We start from the raw sequence: 19,799 nt of genomic DNA, 5'->3' as shown, positions 1-19,799 counted from the left end.
TGTTATAAGTTGTTGCATCTAAAACTTGCGTTGATTGCAATCTTGAGTCTGCATTTTGAAGTTATTATCTAGACCATTGCAGCATTACAATGTTGAAATACTTGTGTCAAAGGGTTTGACCTTCAGGTGAGAAAATGAAAGTGAGGTCTGTTGCCACTGCCTAGGAAGGAAGTTCTTGTTACCTGATCAACATGTATGTAACAGATTTATTTGGTGAAATTTTATTTCTGCTATTTGTAGGACCATGCTGAGAACACATTTTTGGCTGGATATTCAATATTGCAACAATGACAGCATTTAAAAGTTTCTGGAACAGATTTACAGTTGACCTTAGGACTGCCTGCTACCTGCCTTTGGATCACTATTCCAGCTCCATCTTTTGCTCAGAGGTTGACTCCAGCATGGTGTAACACAATGCCTCTCAATGCTAAATGCATTTGCAGGAAGAGCTTGATAACTGGTGATTCTGCTGTCAGACATGCCAGTGGTCAGGGAAATTGAATATTTTTATAATAAACTTTGAACTGCCTAAGAAATGGTTTAAATTTTATTGGGCTGGCTATACTCACTCTAGGTTTAGCCTGGCACAGATTCAGCAGTAGAATTTCCAGCTAGAAGGTGGGAAGTCTGGAAGTTTGCAGTGATCTATGGAGCTCATGGGACATCCCCATGCAGCAGTGATGCTGGTCGAGGTGGAAGTTCTGACTTTGGAGGGTGGGGGAGGAGAGGAGGGGGCATTCTGATAATATAAAAATGTTATGCAAATTCATTTTTATTCATTCTAAATCGGGTAGAAATAAAATAATTTTCTTTTTGTGTAGACATTAATGTTTTTAATAAGAGATTGGAGTTATCCATACGAGCATCCATATGGGCTGGAAGGAGGAAAGAGCTTCTTAGAAAAACGGTTAGAGGTAATAATTTAAATATGATCTACAATTTTATGAAACTTATAAATGTTTGTGTACATAAAATGCAATTGGAATACATTTGGATTTTTCATGACTTTCCTGTAAATTGAAGAAGAATCCAGCAACTTCAGAGGATATAATTGGCAGATCCTTGCTGGTTAACTAAAACTTGCTGGCTTGAGATGCTACCCAATATCATATGCATTATTTGCTTCTAAATTTGGTTCCATTGGAAACTAATAGAGTTGAAGTCAACGGAGAGCAATGTGCTGCCCTATTGCAGTCTACTTTTATTACTACAGTTTTGCTACAGTTGAAGGAATCTGGAGACTTCCTCCAGCAGGAAGTAATTGCTTCAGTGATTAGCAGACTTGTGATAACTTTTTGTTTTGGCAGTAAGTGATGAAATATGAAGTTGGGAACAGTTGCATATATTCAGTTAACTATTTTCCTCTTTTAGATAAAGCAAAACCAACATGAAGAGTTACAGAATGTTAGAAAACATATCCATTCCTGCTTTTCCAAAATCACCTGCTTCCTAATGCCACATCCTGGTTTGAAAGTAGCCACAAATCCTGGTTTTGATGGAAGATTAAAAGGTATTCAAATCCCCTCAGTGGAACCTGTGTATAAGTTGCATGCTAATATTTTACTAATGATTAATTCCCACACTAGATGACATGATCAGATTTGGCATGTGGTGCATTCTCTTGTGTTTGCATGAAAAGAATGAGAATCATAAATGCAACATTTTTGCTTTAATTTTTAGTCTTTAGCCTGACTTGAGATTTTCTTTTTTAAAATCTTTTCAGATAATGGAATATTTATGATGTTGGTTAACTAACACATAGGTTTTATTGCTATGATCAATCATTAATTAAATCTTTTGCATTGAGCTTTGTTCATCGATATAAATTCCCTTAACTATGATGGTATGAGACGGGAGTTGAGTAAGATTGATTGGATGGTGTATATGGGGGAGTTGACTGTGGATAGACAATGGAAAGCATTCACAGATCTCATGGAGAAATTGCAAAAATCGTTTATACCGGTTTGGCATAAAAATAAACCAAAAAAAGGTGACTCAACCGTGGATAACAAGGGAAATTAGAGACAGCATTGGGTCCAAAGAGAGAGCATATCAATTGGCCAAAAAAAATACCGCAACCGAAGACTGGGAGCAGTTCAAGATGCAGCAGAGGAGGACAAAGGGATTAATCAAGAGAGCAAAAATAAATGACGAAAGTAAGCTTGCGGCAAATATAAAAACCGACTGCAAAAGCTTTTATAAATATGTCAAGAGGAAAAGATTGGTGAAATCCAGAGTAGGTCCTTTGCAGTCGGAATCAGGGGAATATATAATGGGGAATAAGGAAGTGGCAGACCAATTAAATTCTTACTTTAGTTCTGTTTTTATAAGAGAGGATACAAATAACCTCCCAAGGATGTTGGGAAACATAGAGACTAATGCAAGGGAGGAACTGAAAGAAATCAGTATCTCTAAGGACATGGTTGTGGGGAAATTGATGGGATTGAAGGCAGATAAATCCCAAGGGCCTGATAATCTACATCCTAGGGTACTTAAGGAAGTGGCCATTCAGATAGCAGATGCTTTAAGAATTATTTTCCAGAACTCGATAGACTCAGGATCAGTACCCATGGATTGGAGGGTAGCTAATGTTACCCCACTATTTAAAAAGGGGGTAGAGAAAAAGCAGGGAATTATAGGCCAGTGAGCCTTACATCAGTAGTGGGCAAAATGATGGAATCTATTATTAAGGATGTAATAGCGGAGCATATGACTAGCAGAGAAGGGATCGGACGGAGTCAACATGGATTTACAAAAGGTAAATCGTGCTTGACAAATCTATTGGAATTCTTTGAGATGGTGACAGGTAAAATAGATGGGGGAGAGCCAGTGGATGTGGTGTACCTGGACTTCCAAAAGGCCTTCGATAAGGTCCCGCATAAACGACTGGCTTCCAAAATCAAGGCTCATGGGATTGGGGGCAAAGTATTGTTGTGGACTGAGAACTGGCTGGCAGGTAGAAGACAGAGTTGGGATAAATGGCTTGTTTTCTGAGTGGCAGGCGGTGACCAGTGGGGTGCCACAGGGATCTGTACTGGGACCCCAGCTGTTCACAATTTACATTAATGATCTGGATGAGGGGATTGGATGTAATATCTCCAAATTTGCAGATGACACTAAGCTAGGAGGGGTTGTGTGCACGGAAGAGGGGGTCAGGAAGCTCCAGTGTGATTTGGATAAATTGAGGGACTGGGCAGATACATGGCAAATGCACTGCAATGTGGATAAATGTGAGGTTATCCACTTTGGTAATACAAACTGGAGGGCAGATTACTATTTGAATGGCAATAGATTAAGAGATGGGGAAGTGCAGAGACCTAGGGGTATTTGTACACCAGTCTCTGAAGGCGAGCATGCAGGTACAGCAGGCAGTTAAAAAGGCAAATGGTATGTTGGCCTTCATATCAAGAGGGTTTGAGTATAGGAACAAGGATACCTTACTGCAGCTGTACAGGGCCTTGGTGAGACCCCACCTGGAGTATTGTGTGCAGTTTTGGTCACCTTATCTAAGGAAGGATGTTCTTGCAATGGAAGGAGTGCAGAGGCGATTCACCAGGCTGATACCTGGAATGGCAGGAATGACTTATGAGGAAAGATTGCGCAAATTGGGATTGTACTCGCTGGAGTTTAGAAGATTGAGAGGGGATCTCATAGAGACCTATAAAATTCTGGCAGGAATGGACAGAATGGATGCAGATGGGATGTTTCCAAGGATGGGAAAATCCAGAACCCGGGGCCATGGTTTGAGGATAATAGGCAAACCATTTAGGACCGAGATGAGGAGGAATTTCTTGACCCAGAGGGTGGTGAATCTGTGGAATTCATTGCCACAGAGGGCAGTAGAGGCAGGTTCATTAAATCTATTTAAGAGGGAATTAGATATATTTCTTCAGTATAAGGGTATTAAAGGTTACGGAGAGAAGGCGGGGATGGGGTACTGAACTTTAAGATCAGCCATAATCTCGTTGAATGGCGGAGCAGGCTCGAAGGGTCGAATGACCTACTCCTGCTCCTATCTTCTATGTTTCTATGTTTACTTTTTGTTTTTCAGGCAAGAGTAATGACTTTATGAATAAACTGTTTAATTTAGCTGGAATTCATTATACAGATATGAATTGGGAGTAAGATGCTTGTCCCCTCAAGTGTGTTCTGCCAGTTAATAAGATCATGGCTGATTTTGACTGTAGCCTCAAAGGTTAACACAGCTTCGGTGATGGCCTTTTGCTCCCTTTCATATATACATACTATCTATGCTGTTGACTCATGAGGTCATGCAACAAGAAACAAACTTGCCACATCTGCCTTGCTAAGATCCTCAAGTTCTTGTGTGCTTCAGTCTAACCCTCAATCTTTCTAAGCACCAACTGATACAAATTCTGCCCATCATTTCCTCATAAGACAACCCAATTAAAGTAGTGCAGGAAAGGTTTCAGCACATCGGTAATTTCCTAAATAAGCTCTCCAGATGTCCTGTATAACTGGAATAATGTTTTTTATTCTATTTGGCAAAAAAATCATTTTTTCTAATTGCTTACATATAACTTATGTGAATGATACACAGGACATGCAAACCTCATTGTATCTCAATTCTACATAATTTCTCATATTTAAATGTTTTTTTACTTGCCAAAATTTAATACTTACTTTCCTGCATTTTACAGCATTTGTTGGGTCTTTGTCTTTTTGCTTCACCTGTTTTTTTTTTGTATCTTGTATGTTCTTCACCACTTTAATGCCAATCTGTCATCAGCAAATTTAACAATGACATCAGTGCCTTCATTTCAAGTCATTTGTAAAATACAAATAGATGGCGCCCTTGCACTGATCGGTGTGGCACTGTATTTGTTTGTAGCAGCATGCTAATGCAGCTCTAGTGATCCAGGTTTAGTCCTGACCTCCATGTTGTCTGAAGTTTGTATGCCCTCTGTGATACCATCCTTTCTTCCATGTTAGAAAGGTGTGTGGGTGGGTAGGCTGATTAGTCTCTGGTCATAGGTCAGTGGTAGAATCTTGGGGACTTGAGGGAGAAGATTGATGCTTGGACATTGGTAAACTGAAAAATCTGCCAATTTGAAAAAGACCCATTTATGCCCTCTTTCATGTTAATCAGTTGGTCTTCTATCCATGACAGTATGTTACCTCCTTAATGTTTATTTTCTGATAATTTATCATAAAATACCTAGTACAGCGAAGGGTTCTTAAACAGACTAACAGGATATTTCTACCATTACACACTGGTCTGTAAAGAGCACAATTTGGAGTAAATGAAAAAGATAATTTAACACCAAGCAAGGGTAGTATGATAATATTAAGGGGCTTATTCACTTTCCTTAATTTTTCCAGAGCAAAGCAGCTCCTGTACCATGCTCTGGTTCATCTAGCAAATGTGCTTTTGATAGTGCACCTGTAAAAATTGTTGAGACAGATAGCCTTCTGGGTTCCTTGGTTTAATTTGCCCTCTCCATTACATGCATAACTCAAAATAAAAACTAAATTGTTCAAAAGTAATATCCTTTCAGAAAATAGTTGATTTAGCCTGAATATCGTGCTGTAATAGCTTTCAATATTTTTTCGGATGTTGAGCTAACTGGTGTGCAGCTTACTTTGCTGTCTTCCTATCTGAAAAAGGAATTGTTTTATTTGTTTTATAAATCACAAATTAATGGAGTTTTGAAAAATTAAAACCAATACATCAACCGTTGTAATCCATTATATTCTGATGATGTGTCACAGAGCAGCTCCAACAATTTGCTCAGTACCACTGCTTTGGTTGTAATTTTCCTAGGTTCCTTCCTGTCCAAATCAAATTATAATTTTGTACCTATTTACTTGCATCTTTTAACTATCCTAATTAATAGTCACTTTTCAATGGCCTAGTATGTACCCTATTCTTGCATCTGAACAATTTATTACTGTGTGTAATCCAATTGTGAGAAAATATTTTCAATCGAGTAGTGAAATCTTCCACTGGAGTCTTCTGCTTTTATACTTGGAACTATCACTTTTTAAAAAATTATATATTTCCAAATATATCAACAGACATGCTTTATTTGTAGAGGGGCGAAGACTTACAAATGTTTTTGCAAACTATTACATGGTATGTATTCCATTGATATGGTTAACGATTACCAGTTGTGTTAGTGTTATTTGCAGTTTCCAATTAAAGGGATACTTCACAATTCCTGTCACATCAACCAATCACAGATAATAGCATCTAATTGATAATGGAAAATAATTTCAGGTTGAGTTTTAAATATTGTTACTGCAGTCATTTGCTTGTGAGATTAGCTTTTTTAAATAAGAAAGTTTGTTTAAAGGTGTGTAACTCAGTCAAACCTTCTTAAATCTAAAGTAAACGTGAAAAGTCAAATTGTCATCTCTGCTTCATCAGTTTATAAAGATTTGTTAGTCCTCTTCACCCAGTGTTCTGATGAGCAATCTTGTTCCATCAGTCTGCTCTCCCATGTAGTTGTAATGATGGTCAAAAAAGACTAGTTCCAATGTACTTTTGGAAATTGATGTAGAAAACATGAAAGCTAATTTAGTGCAGGAGGTACTGTTGTGCGTGCTGCCTGAGTGAAATGTAAATTTATTCCCAGTGCTCTTTATATGACTATTAAAATGTATGGTCATGATTGTGATAAGTGGGTTTCTGAGGGTAATGGTCCAATAATTTAACCCACTTGGATTACCTGGTTCATTGTTGCAATTAATTCTGATGTTTGAAAGTTGCATCATGCCAAGCTGCAAGTAGGTAGATTTTTTTTATTTTAGTTGTTTATTTTGCTATTTACCCTTATAGACATTGATGGTGACTTTAAAAAGGAACTCCGCAATGTGGTGCCATTTCTATTGTCCTCTGAGAACTTGGTAGAAAAGAAAATGGGAGGAAGCAAAGTCACTTGTCGGGATCTGGTTGAATACTTCAAGGTATGAAAAATTACCTGCTTTTGTGCATTTGTTACTTTCAGTGGCAATTGTTTTTCAGGAGATATTACTAGTATGTTAGTACCATAACCCTTTCCTGTCTTTTAGGCTTACATCAAAATTTACCAAGGAGAGGAACTTCCTCATCCGAAGTCTATGCTACAGGTATTTTTTAAACTGCACCTTACCTGTGACTTCTTGAAACTGGTATGATTAGGCATTGAAAAAAAATCTTTGCAAGGGTAAATACAGCTTTACAGATGAATATTTAAAATGTATTTTTTAATCTTGTGAGATACAATATATACAGGTATACCCCACTTTACAAAAGTAGTGTTCCTATGAAACCTTGCATAAACCAAAGTTGCGTAAAAAGACCACTACTATTGCAGGCTATTTTCGTAAAAGCAAAAACCATTCAAATTTCTTTGGGATAGCAAACACAGGTAAAAACAAATTTGTGTAAAGCAACTACACGTAAATTGGTGCGGATTAGAAGGGCCAATATGACCTGTTTCCGTACTGTAAATTGTTATATGGTTATAAAATGATGATGGTTTGTTATATGGTTATATTTGTAAAGCGGGGACACCTGTACTTGTAATAGTCAAGTTTTTTTGGGTCAATCATTTTTGGCCACAGTAAGTATCTGGGTCATTCAAGACATTGGGAGCTCAGCAGGGTGGCAAGCCAATGCTCAGGATGTCATGAGCTTGGGTGGGTGGGCAGCTGGGGCGAAGGAGTGTGTCTGGGGGCACATAGTTGGGACCAAGGCATCGGGACCTCTGGTAGGTAGCCAGCAGAGATGATGGTCCATGGTCAAGATTTCAGGAGCTTTGGTGGGTGGGCAATTGGGATGTTGAGCTCTGGCGGGCAGTTGGGGTCTTGGGAGCTCGGATGGGCAAGCGGCAGAAGCGAGAGTTTGTGGTCAGAGCATCAGGAGTTCAGATGAGTGGAAATATGGAGTCCTTAATCTCTACTGGGAGGATTGCAGTAACTTCTCAATTTAAACTAAATCAGAACCTTGCTGGTTAAAATATGGTGATATTAGTCTTATCTCATCTTTCAGGAAGTTTTTGATTTGGATAAAATACACTGCTCAAAATGGGTGTGTGCCCTCCATAATTTTTGGGACAAAGACACTTTTTTTCCTTGCCCCTGTGCTCCACACTTTTAATCAAGCAATTCACGTTCCAGATTTTACTCAAGGTTATTTGTATACATTTTGGTTTGACTATGTAGAAATTAGTGTTTTTTATGTAGTCCCCTCATTTCAGGGCACCATATATGGGACATTTGGCTTCACAGGTGTTTGTGAGTACTTGGGTATGTTTAATTGCTTAATTGGTGCGGATAGAAGAGAGCTAGGCTTGGTTCTGGTTTTTGATCTCCTGTGGAGTCTATAATTGACATTTTTGAACACGAGGACCAGACTTGTGCTAATAAAAGTCAAATAAACCATTGAGGCTGAAAAACAATGAGTTTTAGCAATGTGCTACACATAGCTAGAACTTGGATGTGCTCATTTGGTGCTGTAGTTCAAACTGGTTTAATCACTGTTCACTCGACTGGTTTTTATGCACTTCCTGTTCCAAGTGCTCTTGCCAGAAGTGACGCCACCCACTAATAAAAAAGATTTTTTGCGTATAGGTTTTACTCCGCAATGAAAAGAGGAAAAGCCAGCACCATTTTGAGAGCGGATCTACTTAGCTGCATTGTGGCCACCATTTTCACCGGTTCAACCGTGTACTCAGTGGGCTGTCACATGATACACCCCCCTGCCCCCAATAACTAGATCCCAGTGCCCATAGTCTGAATGAGTCTCTGTTTGGGTGACTGGACTTCCATCTGTTGAGTCAAGTCCACATGGGCCAGCTTGAATTGGTCTATTGTAAAAACCTCTTTCCCCCAATATCCAGGACGTATGTGGAACCATTACTCTTGATCACCTTGAACAGCCCTTCTAAGAGCTGCTGCAACAATGCCCAATATGCCCCGCATCTCTCCCCCCCCCCCCCCCCCCCCGCCTTTCTCTAGGTCCTTGGGTATGCGGGTCTGGATGCATTAGCGTTGCGGTCAGTATTGGGGCCAGGTTGCCGAACCGCTTGCGTAACTAGTCCAGGACTGCTGCAGATTGTTCTTCCTGCCCCTGCAGGGCTGGTATGAACTCACCAGAGGTGCTCTTTCAATCATCTCGGCTGACATGGTGTTCAGGTCTTCCTTGGGGGCTATGTGGATTCCCAGAAGGACCCAGGGGAGTTTGCCTACCCAGTTGGGCCCCTTCAGGCAGTCCATGAACACAGACTTCAGATGCCTGTGGAAATGCTCTACTAGCCTGTTTGATTGTGGATGACATGCAATCATATGGTGTAGCTGGATTCCCCCCCCCCCCCCCCCCCCCCAAACAGGCTGGCAACAGCCGACCACAGGCTGGAGTTGAATTAGGCGCCTCTGTCAGACGTTATGTGGGCTGGTAGTCCGAAACATGCCATCCAGGTTGTGATCAGTGCCTGGGCGCAGGACTTGGCGGTCGTGTCAGTGAGTGGGGTTGTTTTCACCATCTGGTGAAGTGGTCCACTATGGTGAGGAGGTATCGTGCTCCCTATTACACCAGGAGGTGACCCATGATATTCATGTGGATGTGGCCAAACCTTCTGTGGGTGGATTTGAACTGCTTTGGTGTGCTGCTGTACCTTGGCTATCTGGCACTGTGCACATTTTTACCCAGTCACTGACTTGCTTCCGGAGACTGCCATTTGAATTTGCTGGTGACCATCCGGACAGTTGTCCTGATGGACTGGTGAGTGAGATTGTGGATAGTTGAACACTCACAATCTCCAGGTTGCTGGAATGACAGGGGAGTGATTAACTGGTGGCCACGTTGCACAGGAGGTTGTCCCCAAGACTGGAGTCCTGTAGCTGGGCATCTAGCTGTCTTCCCGCTATGCCTTCGCTAACGCTGCATCGTCCACTCCCTGGGACAAGACCTGAATCATTGTCCTGGAAAGTGTGTTGGACACTTCATTGTCCTTTCCCGAAACATGTCTGATGGTTGTTGTTTACGCAGATGTAGGACAGATGTCGCTGTTGGGGGAGGACCAAGGATTGAACCTCTTGGCAAATGTGAAGGTTACCAGCTTGTGGTCCGTGAAGGCGGTGAATATCCTGCCCTCTAGGAAATACCTGAAATGGTGGATGATTAGGTACAGCACTGTACTTCAGTTTGGGTGGCCTCAGGTGAAGAATGCCAGTGGCTGCCAGCGCCTCTCCAACTGCTGTGATGGAGCCATCCACTGTGAGGGTGGTGGAACATCTGTCCTGGGGTTCACTAGCAGTGTTGCGTCTACCAAAGCTTCCTTTGCCTTCATGAAGGAAGTCATGGAGACCTCTTCCAAGTTAATGTCCTTGATCTTGCCAGCCATTAGGGTGAACAAAGGGTGCATGATTCGGGCTGCTGAGGGGATGAAGTGGTGATGTGAATTCATCATACCGATGAACTCCTGCAGGGCATTGACTGTGTTAGGCCTGGTAAATTGGTGGATTGTGTCGACTTTGGCTGGTAGTGGTGTTGTGCAGTCTTTGGTGATCCTGTGGCCCAGGTTATCAATTGAATCCAGCCTGAACTGGCACTTGGTGAGGCCAAAATCTGGTGGGTGTAGCATGCGTGGAGGTGGGACGGATGCTCCTAACAGCTGCTGGTGATCAGGATGTCATCTAAGTAGATGAAAGCAAAGTCCAGTCCGTGCCCCACCGCAGCCATTATCTGCTGGAAGGTTTGTGTGGCATTCTTCAGACCAAACAGCATGTGGAAGAACACGAACAAGCTGAATGGGGTGATGATGGCAGTCTTGGGGGTGTCTTCTGGGGGTACTGGGATCTGGTGGTATCCCTGGCCTTGGCCCATCTTGGAGAAAATCTTAGCTCCGTGCAGGTTTTCCACAAATTCCTGAGTATGGGGTAGCAGTTAGGGGTGGTGGCCTCATTCAACCAGCGGTAGTCACTGCAGGGTCTCCAGCCCCCTTCTGCCTTGGGCACTATGTGAAGTGGAGAGGCCCATGGGCTGTCAGATCGCTGGATGATCCCCAATTCTTCCTTTTTTTTTAAACTCCTCCTTTGCTAGGTGCAACTTGTCTTAGGGGAAGTCTGCAGGATTGTGGGGCTAGCACCAGTGAGTAGTCTGCCAGGATTTTGGAGAACTTGTCCTCTGTGAGTGTGACTGAGTCCAAGTGTGGGGCTGGAAGCTTGGCTTCACCTGAAGATAATCTGGAACATTTTGGCGTGAGCCAGTCATTTCCCTTGTAGTCCACCAGCAGGCTGTTGGCTCACAGGAAGTCTGCCCCAGGAGTGGTTGGTCCGCAGTGGCTACTGTGAAATCCCATGTGAAATGGCTCATACTAAACTGCAGCTGGACTGTGCGGGTGCCTAGGTGCATATCATGCTGCTGTTTGCTGCTCTCAGGGTGGGTCCTGTCTTTTTTTTTTTAAGACTTTATTTAAAATTTTATAACATGAATACAATAAAGAATTACATTTAAAGAAAAATGGGGAAAAAAATTAAAAAGGTATGATTACAATATTACATCAGAAAACTACACAAAATACCCCCCCCTGTTAATTGTAACACAATATTAATAGTCTAACTTAAAATTAGTCCAACCCTCCCCCCCCCCCCAAAATAAAGAGTGAGGGTCTTGTCTTTCTGTTGTGGGTGTCATGTCCTGTCGGGGGAAATGACACTGACACCGATTTCCAGTCTGGTGTTGACTAAGAAACTGCATCTGGTCTATCTGTCCCAGACATACAGTCCCAGCCATTAGTTGCAGCTGGCTCTGGCGTTTCCTGGAAATATGCAGGGTGGGCAACAGGTGGGCTTCTGAGCCCCATCTCTGGTGGTAGAAACATCACTGCTTGTTGGGTTGGGCCATTGTGCTGTTGGAGCTTTCGGGGTTGCGATTCCTGGTAACTTGTGTGACAGGCACTGCAGTTTCTTGGCTCTCCACAGCATGTCTGCTCAAACCGCCACCTTATGGGGGTGGCTAAAGTGTGTGCCGGCTAGCAGCAGGTGTATATCTTGTTCTAGGAGTTCCTGCTCAAACATGACATGGGAAGAGTGCCCTTTGGATAGGACCAGCATTCCATTCATTAACGCTGATGGGGGTCTGTCGTCGAGATGGAGCCAGTGGGCCCCCATTCACAGCCGAAAGTTCTTTTGATTAGTTCTTTGAATGCTGTGTACTTGCGCTCTTCCAGAGGCATCTGTCTAAAATGTGCAACTCATCTTGCCATTTCCTCGTCGAGGAAGCTGGAATCTGAGATTGCTTGCCGGATGTTGAACCGTGCCTCTGCCTGAAAGTCAGCAGCTTCACTGAGACTGTGTGTGGTGATGAAGTGTCGACCATCTTTGGTCCAAATATTGGTCAGGTCGTCACGGTTACCAGTTGTATCAATGTGCTTCACATACAAACAAATCCGCTCAAACTAGTTTAATCAGTGTTCACGCGACTGGATTTTACGCACTTCCAGTTCCCAGTGCTCTTTCCGGTGATGTCGCTCACTAATAAAAGTAATTCACACAGATGGGTTTTGCTCTGCATTGGAGGAGGAAAGCCATCCACTATTTTAAGAGCGGATCCCCTTAGTGGCAGGTGGTTGCCATTTTCGCTGGTTCGACCTCTTACTTAGTGGGCCGCCACAGAGTAATAGACATTGTCCAAACCTTAAGATTACAAAAATCAACAGATTGGAACATTAATAAGAAAGCATACTGGTTAGCTCGGTAATCGCAAAAGGACTGGTGTCCCAAGGAATACTTGTCCTGTAGATGACAGAAGAATCCTCATCATAATGAAGAAAAATCCACAAATGCACGTTTGACAGAACAGAAACACACTTAAGAGCCAGGTATGGATATGTCGATGACTACTGCCTGTAGAAGACTTCATGAACAGAAATGCACAGGCTACACTGCAAGATGTAAACCACCAGTTAGCCACAGAAACAGGATGGCCAGATTAGTTTGCCAAGCAGTCTTTAAAAGAGCCTAAAGAATTCTGTGTCCGAGTGATGGCAATAGCATCGGGAGTTTGGATAGGCGGGCGGCCAAGGGCAAAGAAATTGGGGGGGAGGTCAACCTTAACACGGGAAATTGCAGAAAACACAATTTTTGGGGCTCAAAAAGGAAGGGGTGGACTATTACAAGAGTATATACAGTAAATATTCTATTTTTTGTTCAGTATATATAAAAAAAGATCGTGAGCACTTTTTTTAAGAAACTACAGAGGTTTCCCCTTAACTGAAAGGTAAATTTTGTGGTATCAAAATAGTCTTTGAAATAAATACTCATATTGAAGGAGTTTTTTTTTTAAATTTTTTATTTTTCACACTATAGATCACATTATTCAAGATATACACATTTCTCCTTTCAAATATATAGTGTCATTTTCTCCCCCCTCCCCTCCCCCCTACCTCCCCCCTCCATCCATTCAAAACTCTGAGTCCAAGATACATCAAACCCATCAAACAATGTTGTCACTCAACATTAATGAACAAAAACTTCCACTGAGTCAATTCTTAAACTTGTGTTTTTTTTAAAAAAAACACTGGCACCTATAAAGCTCTTGAGATAGAATTTACCAGATATGTTTGAAATCATCTGCATTTGTTTGCATTGTAAAGTGGTGCTTGGCCAGTTTAAGTGTGCAAAGTTGAAATTTAGTTCCTTGTCAAATAAGATTTAAGAAATTATTTAAAAATCTGAAGTTAAAGTGAAACATACTTTGAAGGGCTCAGGCCTAAACTTCGGTTAGATAGCTTTACCTCATTATGGACACTGCAAGACCTGCTGAGCTACTCCAGCATTTGTATTTTTACTTGAGCCAAGAAGAAAATAATGAAAGTAATCCATTATTTTACAGGCAACAGCTGAAGCCAACAATCTAGCTGCTGTTGCAGGAGCAAAAGATGTTTACAACAAAGCTATGGAGATGGTATGTAATTACAGATCTCTACATTTTTCTATAATGTACTGTATAAACTTTAATGATATAGTTTTTGAATATTGTATAAGTTTGCCCTGCTTTTATTAGTGACATTTGTAACTTGAACTTTCTGATATAATTAGCCATTGAATGGAAAGGAACACATTGACTAGCTTCTTTGATGTTTTTTAGATGAGTGCAACAGCAATGCTCAGTAGCTGGACACAGTCCAGGTCAAACTAGCTACTTGATTAATATAAATCCATTATCCTGAACATGTGGGGCAGATTGGTTGGTGTAGAAAACTCAATGCCTTTACAGTGCCACTGATCTGGACCAGGGTTTGAGTCCTGCACTGTTTGTAAGGAGTTTGTACATTCTTCCCATGTGTATGGGTTTTCTCTGGAGGCTCCGGTTTCCTCCCCTATTCAAAAATACCAGGGGTATAGTTTAATGGGATGTAAATTGGGTGGCACGGACTCGAGAGCTGAAATGGCTGTTACCGTGCTGTATCAAATTTTTAAAAGTTAAATTTAAAAATGTAAAAATTAACTCCCTCAACTACAGTTACATAATGGCTACTAAGTGCCAGATACAAAATGGCTGCAGCAATTAGTGCTTCTCTAGACCCTCTCACCCCATGCACCCACAAAGTAGCCAAATCCCTTTAATGTCTATAATAGCAATAGAATGCAATTTTTTGTTTCATCTTTTCCTGGCTTGGACAGTAAATTTTTGCATTATATCTGGAACTTCATGCTTATCAAGATTATGGAAGTACCTTTAATAGTACAGTACAACTCAGATAATCTAAAATCTGATTATCTGGAATCCACATTTATCAAAAAAAAATTGAACCTGGATGTGACATCTGTTTGCTTCTGAAAAATTTTCAGGTAGATAAGGATATTCAAAACAATTAGAAATCTCCCGTTATCAAAAAAAAATTCGATGCCAATCTGACCTCACAGAATTGGGGGGGGGGAATTACCTGACATGAAATTAGAACAACGATTGTCCTTGTTTCTGGTAACTCCCTCCCCTTTTTCCATTTCTTTTTTTACCTATCCCTATTGACTTTTCTCTCCAACTTTTCCTCTCAAACTGCGTGCCACTGTCTCCCAGCCGTAAGTGATCGGAAGAATCTCTTGACCCGGTATCATCAAGGAGAGTGACCTCCCAGACAGGAGTGGGGCGGGACCTCAGTGGGGAGGTGTTAGTGATCGTCAGTGGTGGCAATTGGGAGGGGGAGTGTGCGCAAGCAAAGATTATATCAAGCCCCTGCTGGTATGACCTCAAGGGAAGACAGGAGCCCGCTGACTCACCAGTGAGTGTTCCATCAGCCCAGGAAGCCTCCCCGGGATCAGCGGTAGCAGTGGGGATGTGTCAGAGATTGGTGGTGGCATTTGGGGATAGGCAGCGGCCAGCATTTTTTTTGGTGAGAATTAAACATTGTTTTAATCCTTAAAAAGCCTTCCCTTGTTGTTTGTTGTTGTTTAAACATTGATACAAGTGTTTTGCTATTGCAAAAAAAGACCAGTTATCTGAAAAATGCAGACATCTGAAATGGGTCTGATCCTGACCATTTTGGATAATCATTTGTACTCTACTTGAAGGGATTCTAACAGACAGTGAAGTAAAATTATTGTAGAAGCTTTCTTCATTCCATATTATTTTTCTGGTGTATGAAATTATCTAGTGAGTGACCATTCTTATTGGAAATCAAACCACTTGCACCATTAAATCGGTCACAGTTTTGTACATGTATCTCAAATCTTCCCTTCACTATTTTAAGATACAACTGGATATTCTTTTTCCAGTTTAAAAAAAAACTAAATATTGTCTTCAACATTGTCCCGATATAACTATACTTTAAATTCACTTTTACTAATTCTGTTGTGTTTAAAATATAATTGAGAATGCATTTGACGATTGGTTTATTATCATGTACAGATGCACCAAAACTTTCTTGCTGCAGGTGGATAAGGTACACCAATTACAATAGTATAAATTGCCACAACATGCAAAAACAGAAAAAGAGATAAATAGAAAAGGCTATATGATCGGTATTCACAGTTGCAGGTAGTGTTACAAAATTTACTTTTCAGTAGTGTAGAAGGACTTTTTGATAGTCCTGGGATAGTTTATGGGGAGGTTTGATAGCCAGATAGCGGTGGGGTGGGTGGGGGGATATGTTCTTTTATCTAAAGATGCTGGACTTCTGGCTTTTGTACTCTGCCTGAAGGTAGCAATGAGAAGAGGATGTGACCAAGGTGATTGGAGTGGTTTTGGTTGCCTTCCTGATGCAGTGTCTCACATAAATGTCTTAAATGGACAGGAATTGTGTACCAGTTGTAGATTTGGCTAGGTTTCTGCCTAAACCATGTACATTTCCTGATTTTAAACCCCATAATCCAGTTATTTAAACATTATAGGTAAGAAATTTGCATGGGCTTTCAATGACCTTCACTGCCAGTTACATCCCATACAAAGTTTTCTTACTATTGATGCTCTCATTGTCAGCTTTCCTTTTCTTAAATAGGTTTGTTCCATTTAATCTGGCATGATCATGTCTGGGAAGGGTTGGAAGTGTATAGTTAGAGCTGACCTTAATTCTAGGCTGAGGCATTTGTACTTTGACTGCTGTCGTTCTTCTGTTTTATTGTTTTTTAATTCTTTGGTAGATGTTCTTCTGGAAAGACGTAGCATACTTTTTTTTTATTCATTAATGCTCTGCCTTATGTATATTTCAAATATTTTGTTTACTTTGGATTTGAATATTCCATTATTTAAGAAAGTTGAGATGGGAAACCAGAATATCGGGCCATTTTACTGAGCATTTTGTTCTCGGAAGGTCGTAAAATGGTAATGAACACTTTAAATTTCAGAATTCGGAATTAACATCAGGTTTATGATCATCAACGTGTCACAAAATTTGTTTTGTGGCAGCATTATTGTACATTACAGGTAATTAGTGAAAGAGAAAAAGTGAGGTATTGTCTGTGGTTCATTATCCATTCAGAAATCTGGAGGGGGGAGAAGCTGTACTTGGGTATTCATCTTCAGGCTCCTGTACCTCCTTCCTGATTATAGTGTGAAGAGAGCATGGCTTGGGTGGTGAGGTTCCTTGATGGAGGCTACTTTCTGGAGACTCTGCCTCTTGTAGATGTCCTCAATGGAGTTTAGACTAATGCCCATGATGGCGCTGACCAAGTTCACAACTCTCTGTAGCCTTTTCCTGTCCTGAGCATTGGCTCCTCTGCACTAGACAGTGATGTAACCAGTTAGAATGCTCTCCAAGGTACAGCTGTGGACATTTGCAAGTCTTTGGTGACATACTAAATCTTAAGCTCCTAATGAAATTAAGACTTAGTGATTGCATTGACATGATGGTCCCTGGATCAATCTTGAGAAATGTTAGCACCCAGAAATTTGAAATTCTTTACCCTCTCCACTGCAGACCCTGTTTCACATGGTTTCCCCTTCCTGAAGTCCACAATCAATTTCTTGTTTTTGTTGATGTTGAGTGCAAGGTTGTTATGACACTCAACTAATTGATCTCTCACTCTTGTACGCTTCCTTGTTACTGTCTGTGATTCTGCCATCAACCTTGGTGTCAACTACAAATTTGTAGATGGCATTTGAATTCTGCCTAGCCACGTAGTCATGGGTGTGAAGAGAGTAGAGCAATGGGCTAAGCACACACCCTTGAGGTGCACCTGTGTTAAGGAGATGTTACAGATCCATGCTCACTGTGGTCTACTGATGAGGAAGTCAAGGATCCAGTTGCAGAGGGAAGTGCAGGTTTTGAAGCTTGCTGACCAGTACTGAGGGGATGATAATATTGAAAGCTGAGCTGTAATTGATGAAAAGAAACCTGATGTTCGCGTTGCCATTCCCCAGATGATGCAGGCATGATTGGAGAGCCAGTGAGATTGCATTGTGTATGGAACTGTGGTGGTAGTAGCAAATTACAATGGCTTCAGGTCTTGGACAAGATAATTCGGGCCATGACCAACAAAGAATTTCATTACAGTAGATGAGTGTTAGCGGGCAATAGTCACTGAGGCACCTCCTTCTGCTCTTCTTCGGCACTGGTACAATTGATGGCCTTTTGAAGCATGTGGAAACCTCAGACTGCAGCAGTGAGGGATCTGTGCCATTTGTTTGGCACTGATTTTGAGTTCCCTGCCAGGTATGCTATCAGGGCCTGATTCCTAATGAGGATTCACCCTCTTGAAGGGTGTTCTGTTGGCCTGAGATGGGTATCTTGTAATGAGGATTCACCCTCTTGAAGGGTGTTCTGTTGGCCTGAGATGGGTAGCTTGTAATGAGGATTCACCCTCTTGAAGGGTGTTCTGTTGGCCTGAGACAGGTATCACAGGGTCACCAGCTTCTGCGGGGTTTTTTTTTTGAGTACTTTATAAATTTTTAAACTACATTAATAGTCACATTACATTCAATTCTATATTATTTCCAAAGAAATTATACATGTGGCATATATCATCCCACCCTATCTCCTATCCCCACCCCTAAAAGAAAAGGAAGGAAGAAAGAAAAACTGGAGAATGCCAAGAAAATAAAACTTGCAATAAAGTCTATTGGAGGTTACCAAGAAATGAGGTCTTCAAAGAATCTATTATACATGCAAACCAAAATTTTGTAAATATGGGCTCTATATTTTTCAGAAAACATGATATTTGTCTCGCAGATTGTATAATTTTCTTACTACCAAGTTCTGCATGCCATCTTTCCATGCCCAAATCTATTTCTGACTTCCATGATACTGCTAAAGCAATTAACAAAAATTCAATTTGATAAATAATTGATTTTAATTTTGGCCTTGTAACCTTAATATGACTCAATAAAAATAACATTGGGTCCTGTGGGAATTTGACCCCAGTAATTTGTTTCAAAAAAATTACCTACTTCTAATCAAAATTGTCTAACTTTAGGACATTGCCAAATTGAATGAAAAAAGTTTCATTCTCTGATCTACATCTAAAACATAACTCTGATGTGGCAGGATTTAATCTTTTTAGTTTTTGAGGAGTCAAATATAACTGATATATTGAACTAACCAATATCTTGCATTTATAACTTTTTACAAGTTTAGTCATTATTCTTACACAACTCCATCCAATCCTTTTCACTTATTTATGTATTTAAATCTATTTTCCATCTTGATCTTGATTTATGCACCCTAATTTTGGGGGCTGTAGTTTGAGGTGTTACAAATTAATAATTCTAATTCACTTTGATCAGGTAACGCAAAAGTAGGACCTCTTTTGCCAGATAACCATATAACCGTTTATAGCACGGAAACAGGCCATGTCGGCCCTTCAAGTCCGTACTGGTTCACTTGAACAACTCCACTAGCTCCTCCGCAAACTCCTGAGGAAGTAGAGGCTTTCTTCATGATGCCATTGGTGTATTGGTTGAAATGCCTTTTTTTTGCATGCCATCCAGGCAAGACAATTCATACTTCCAAAGCAGCTGGTGCAATGATAAAACAAAAGTGCAGGGTATGGTGTTACAAGAAAAAAGTCCAGGATACAGATAAGTGCCATTAAAACAGTGTGAGGGTAACCTTGGTTACCAGTAAGCGATCCTTTTAAATATCAAATAACAACAGGAAAGAAACTGTTCTTAAATCTGAAGTTTCTGATTTTCAAGCTCATATATTCTGCCTGATGGAATGGGGGAAGAAGAGATTGTGACCAGGGTGAGAATGGATCCTTGTATATGTTTCTAGCTTTTCCAAGCCAACATCCTTGGGCTTCTGAGGAAGTAGTCATTAGTGCACTTTCTTGATTGAATTGTCAATGTAGTTGATTTACAACAGGTTATTGATGATATTTACTTTGAGGAACTTGAAGCTTTCCCTAACAAAATA

At 40.9% G+C, this 19,799-nt stretch overlaps 1 protein-coding gene across 6 annotated transcripts in view; it reads left to right on the top strand.

The window, feature by feature from the left end:
- atl2 (atlastin GTPase 2) overlaps window positions 1-19,799 on the top strand; it is a 95,593-nt gene that overhangs the window by 63,775 nt on the left and 12,019 nt on the right. For all 6 annotated transcript variants that reach the window (XM_069931898.1, XM_069931901.1, XM_069931902.1 and 3 more), the window contains 5 exons: window positions 822-914; window positions 1,372-1,510; window positions 6,803-6,930; window positions 7,036-7,092; window positions 13,841-13,912. In XM_069931898.1, the coding sequence (XP_069787999.1) occupies window positions 822-914; window positions 1,372-1,510; window positions 6,803-6,930; window positions 7,036-7,092; window positions 13,841-13,912 (489 nt within the window). The remainder of the gene's footprint in view (window positions 1-821; window positions 915-1,371; window positions 1,511-6,802; window positions 6,931-7,035; window positions 7,093-13,840; window positions 13,913-19,799) is intronic.

This window comes from Narcine bancroftii, chromosome 4 (genome assembly GCF_036971445.1).
Source record: "Narcine bancroftii isolate sNarBan1 chromosome 4, sNarBan1.hap1, whole genome shotgun sequence".
Taxonomy (NCBI): Eukaryota; Metazoa; Chordata; class Chondrichthyes; order Torpediniformes; family Narcinidae; genus Narcine; species Narcine bancroftii.
This window is presented reverse-complemented; position numbering and strand designations above follow the sequence as displayed.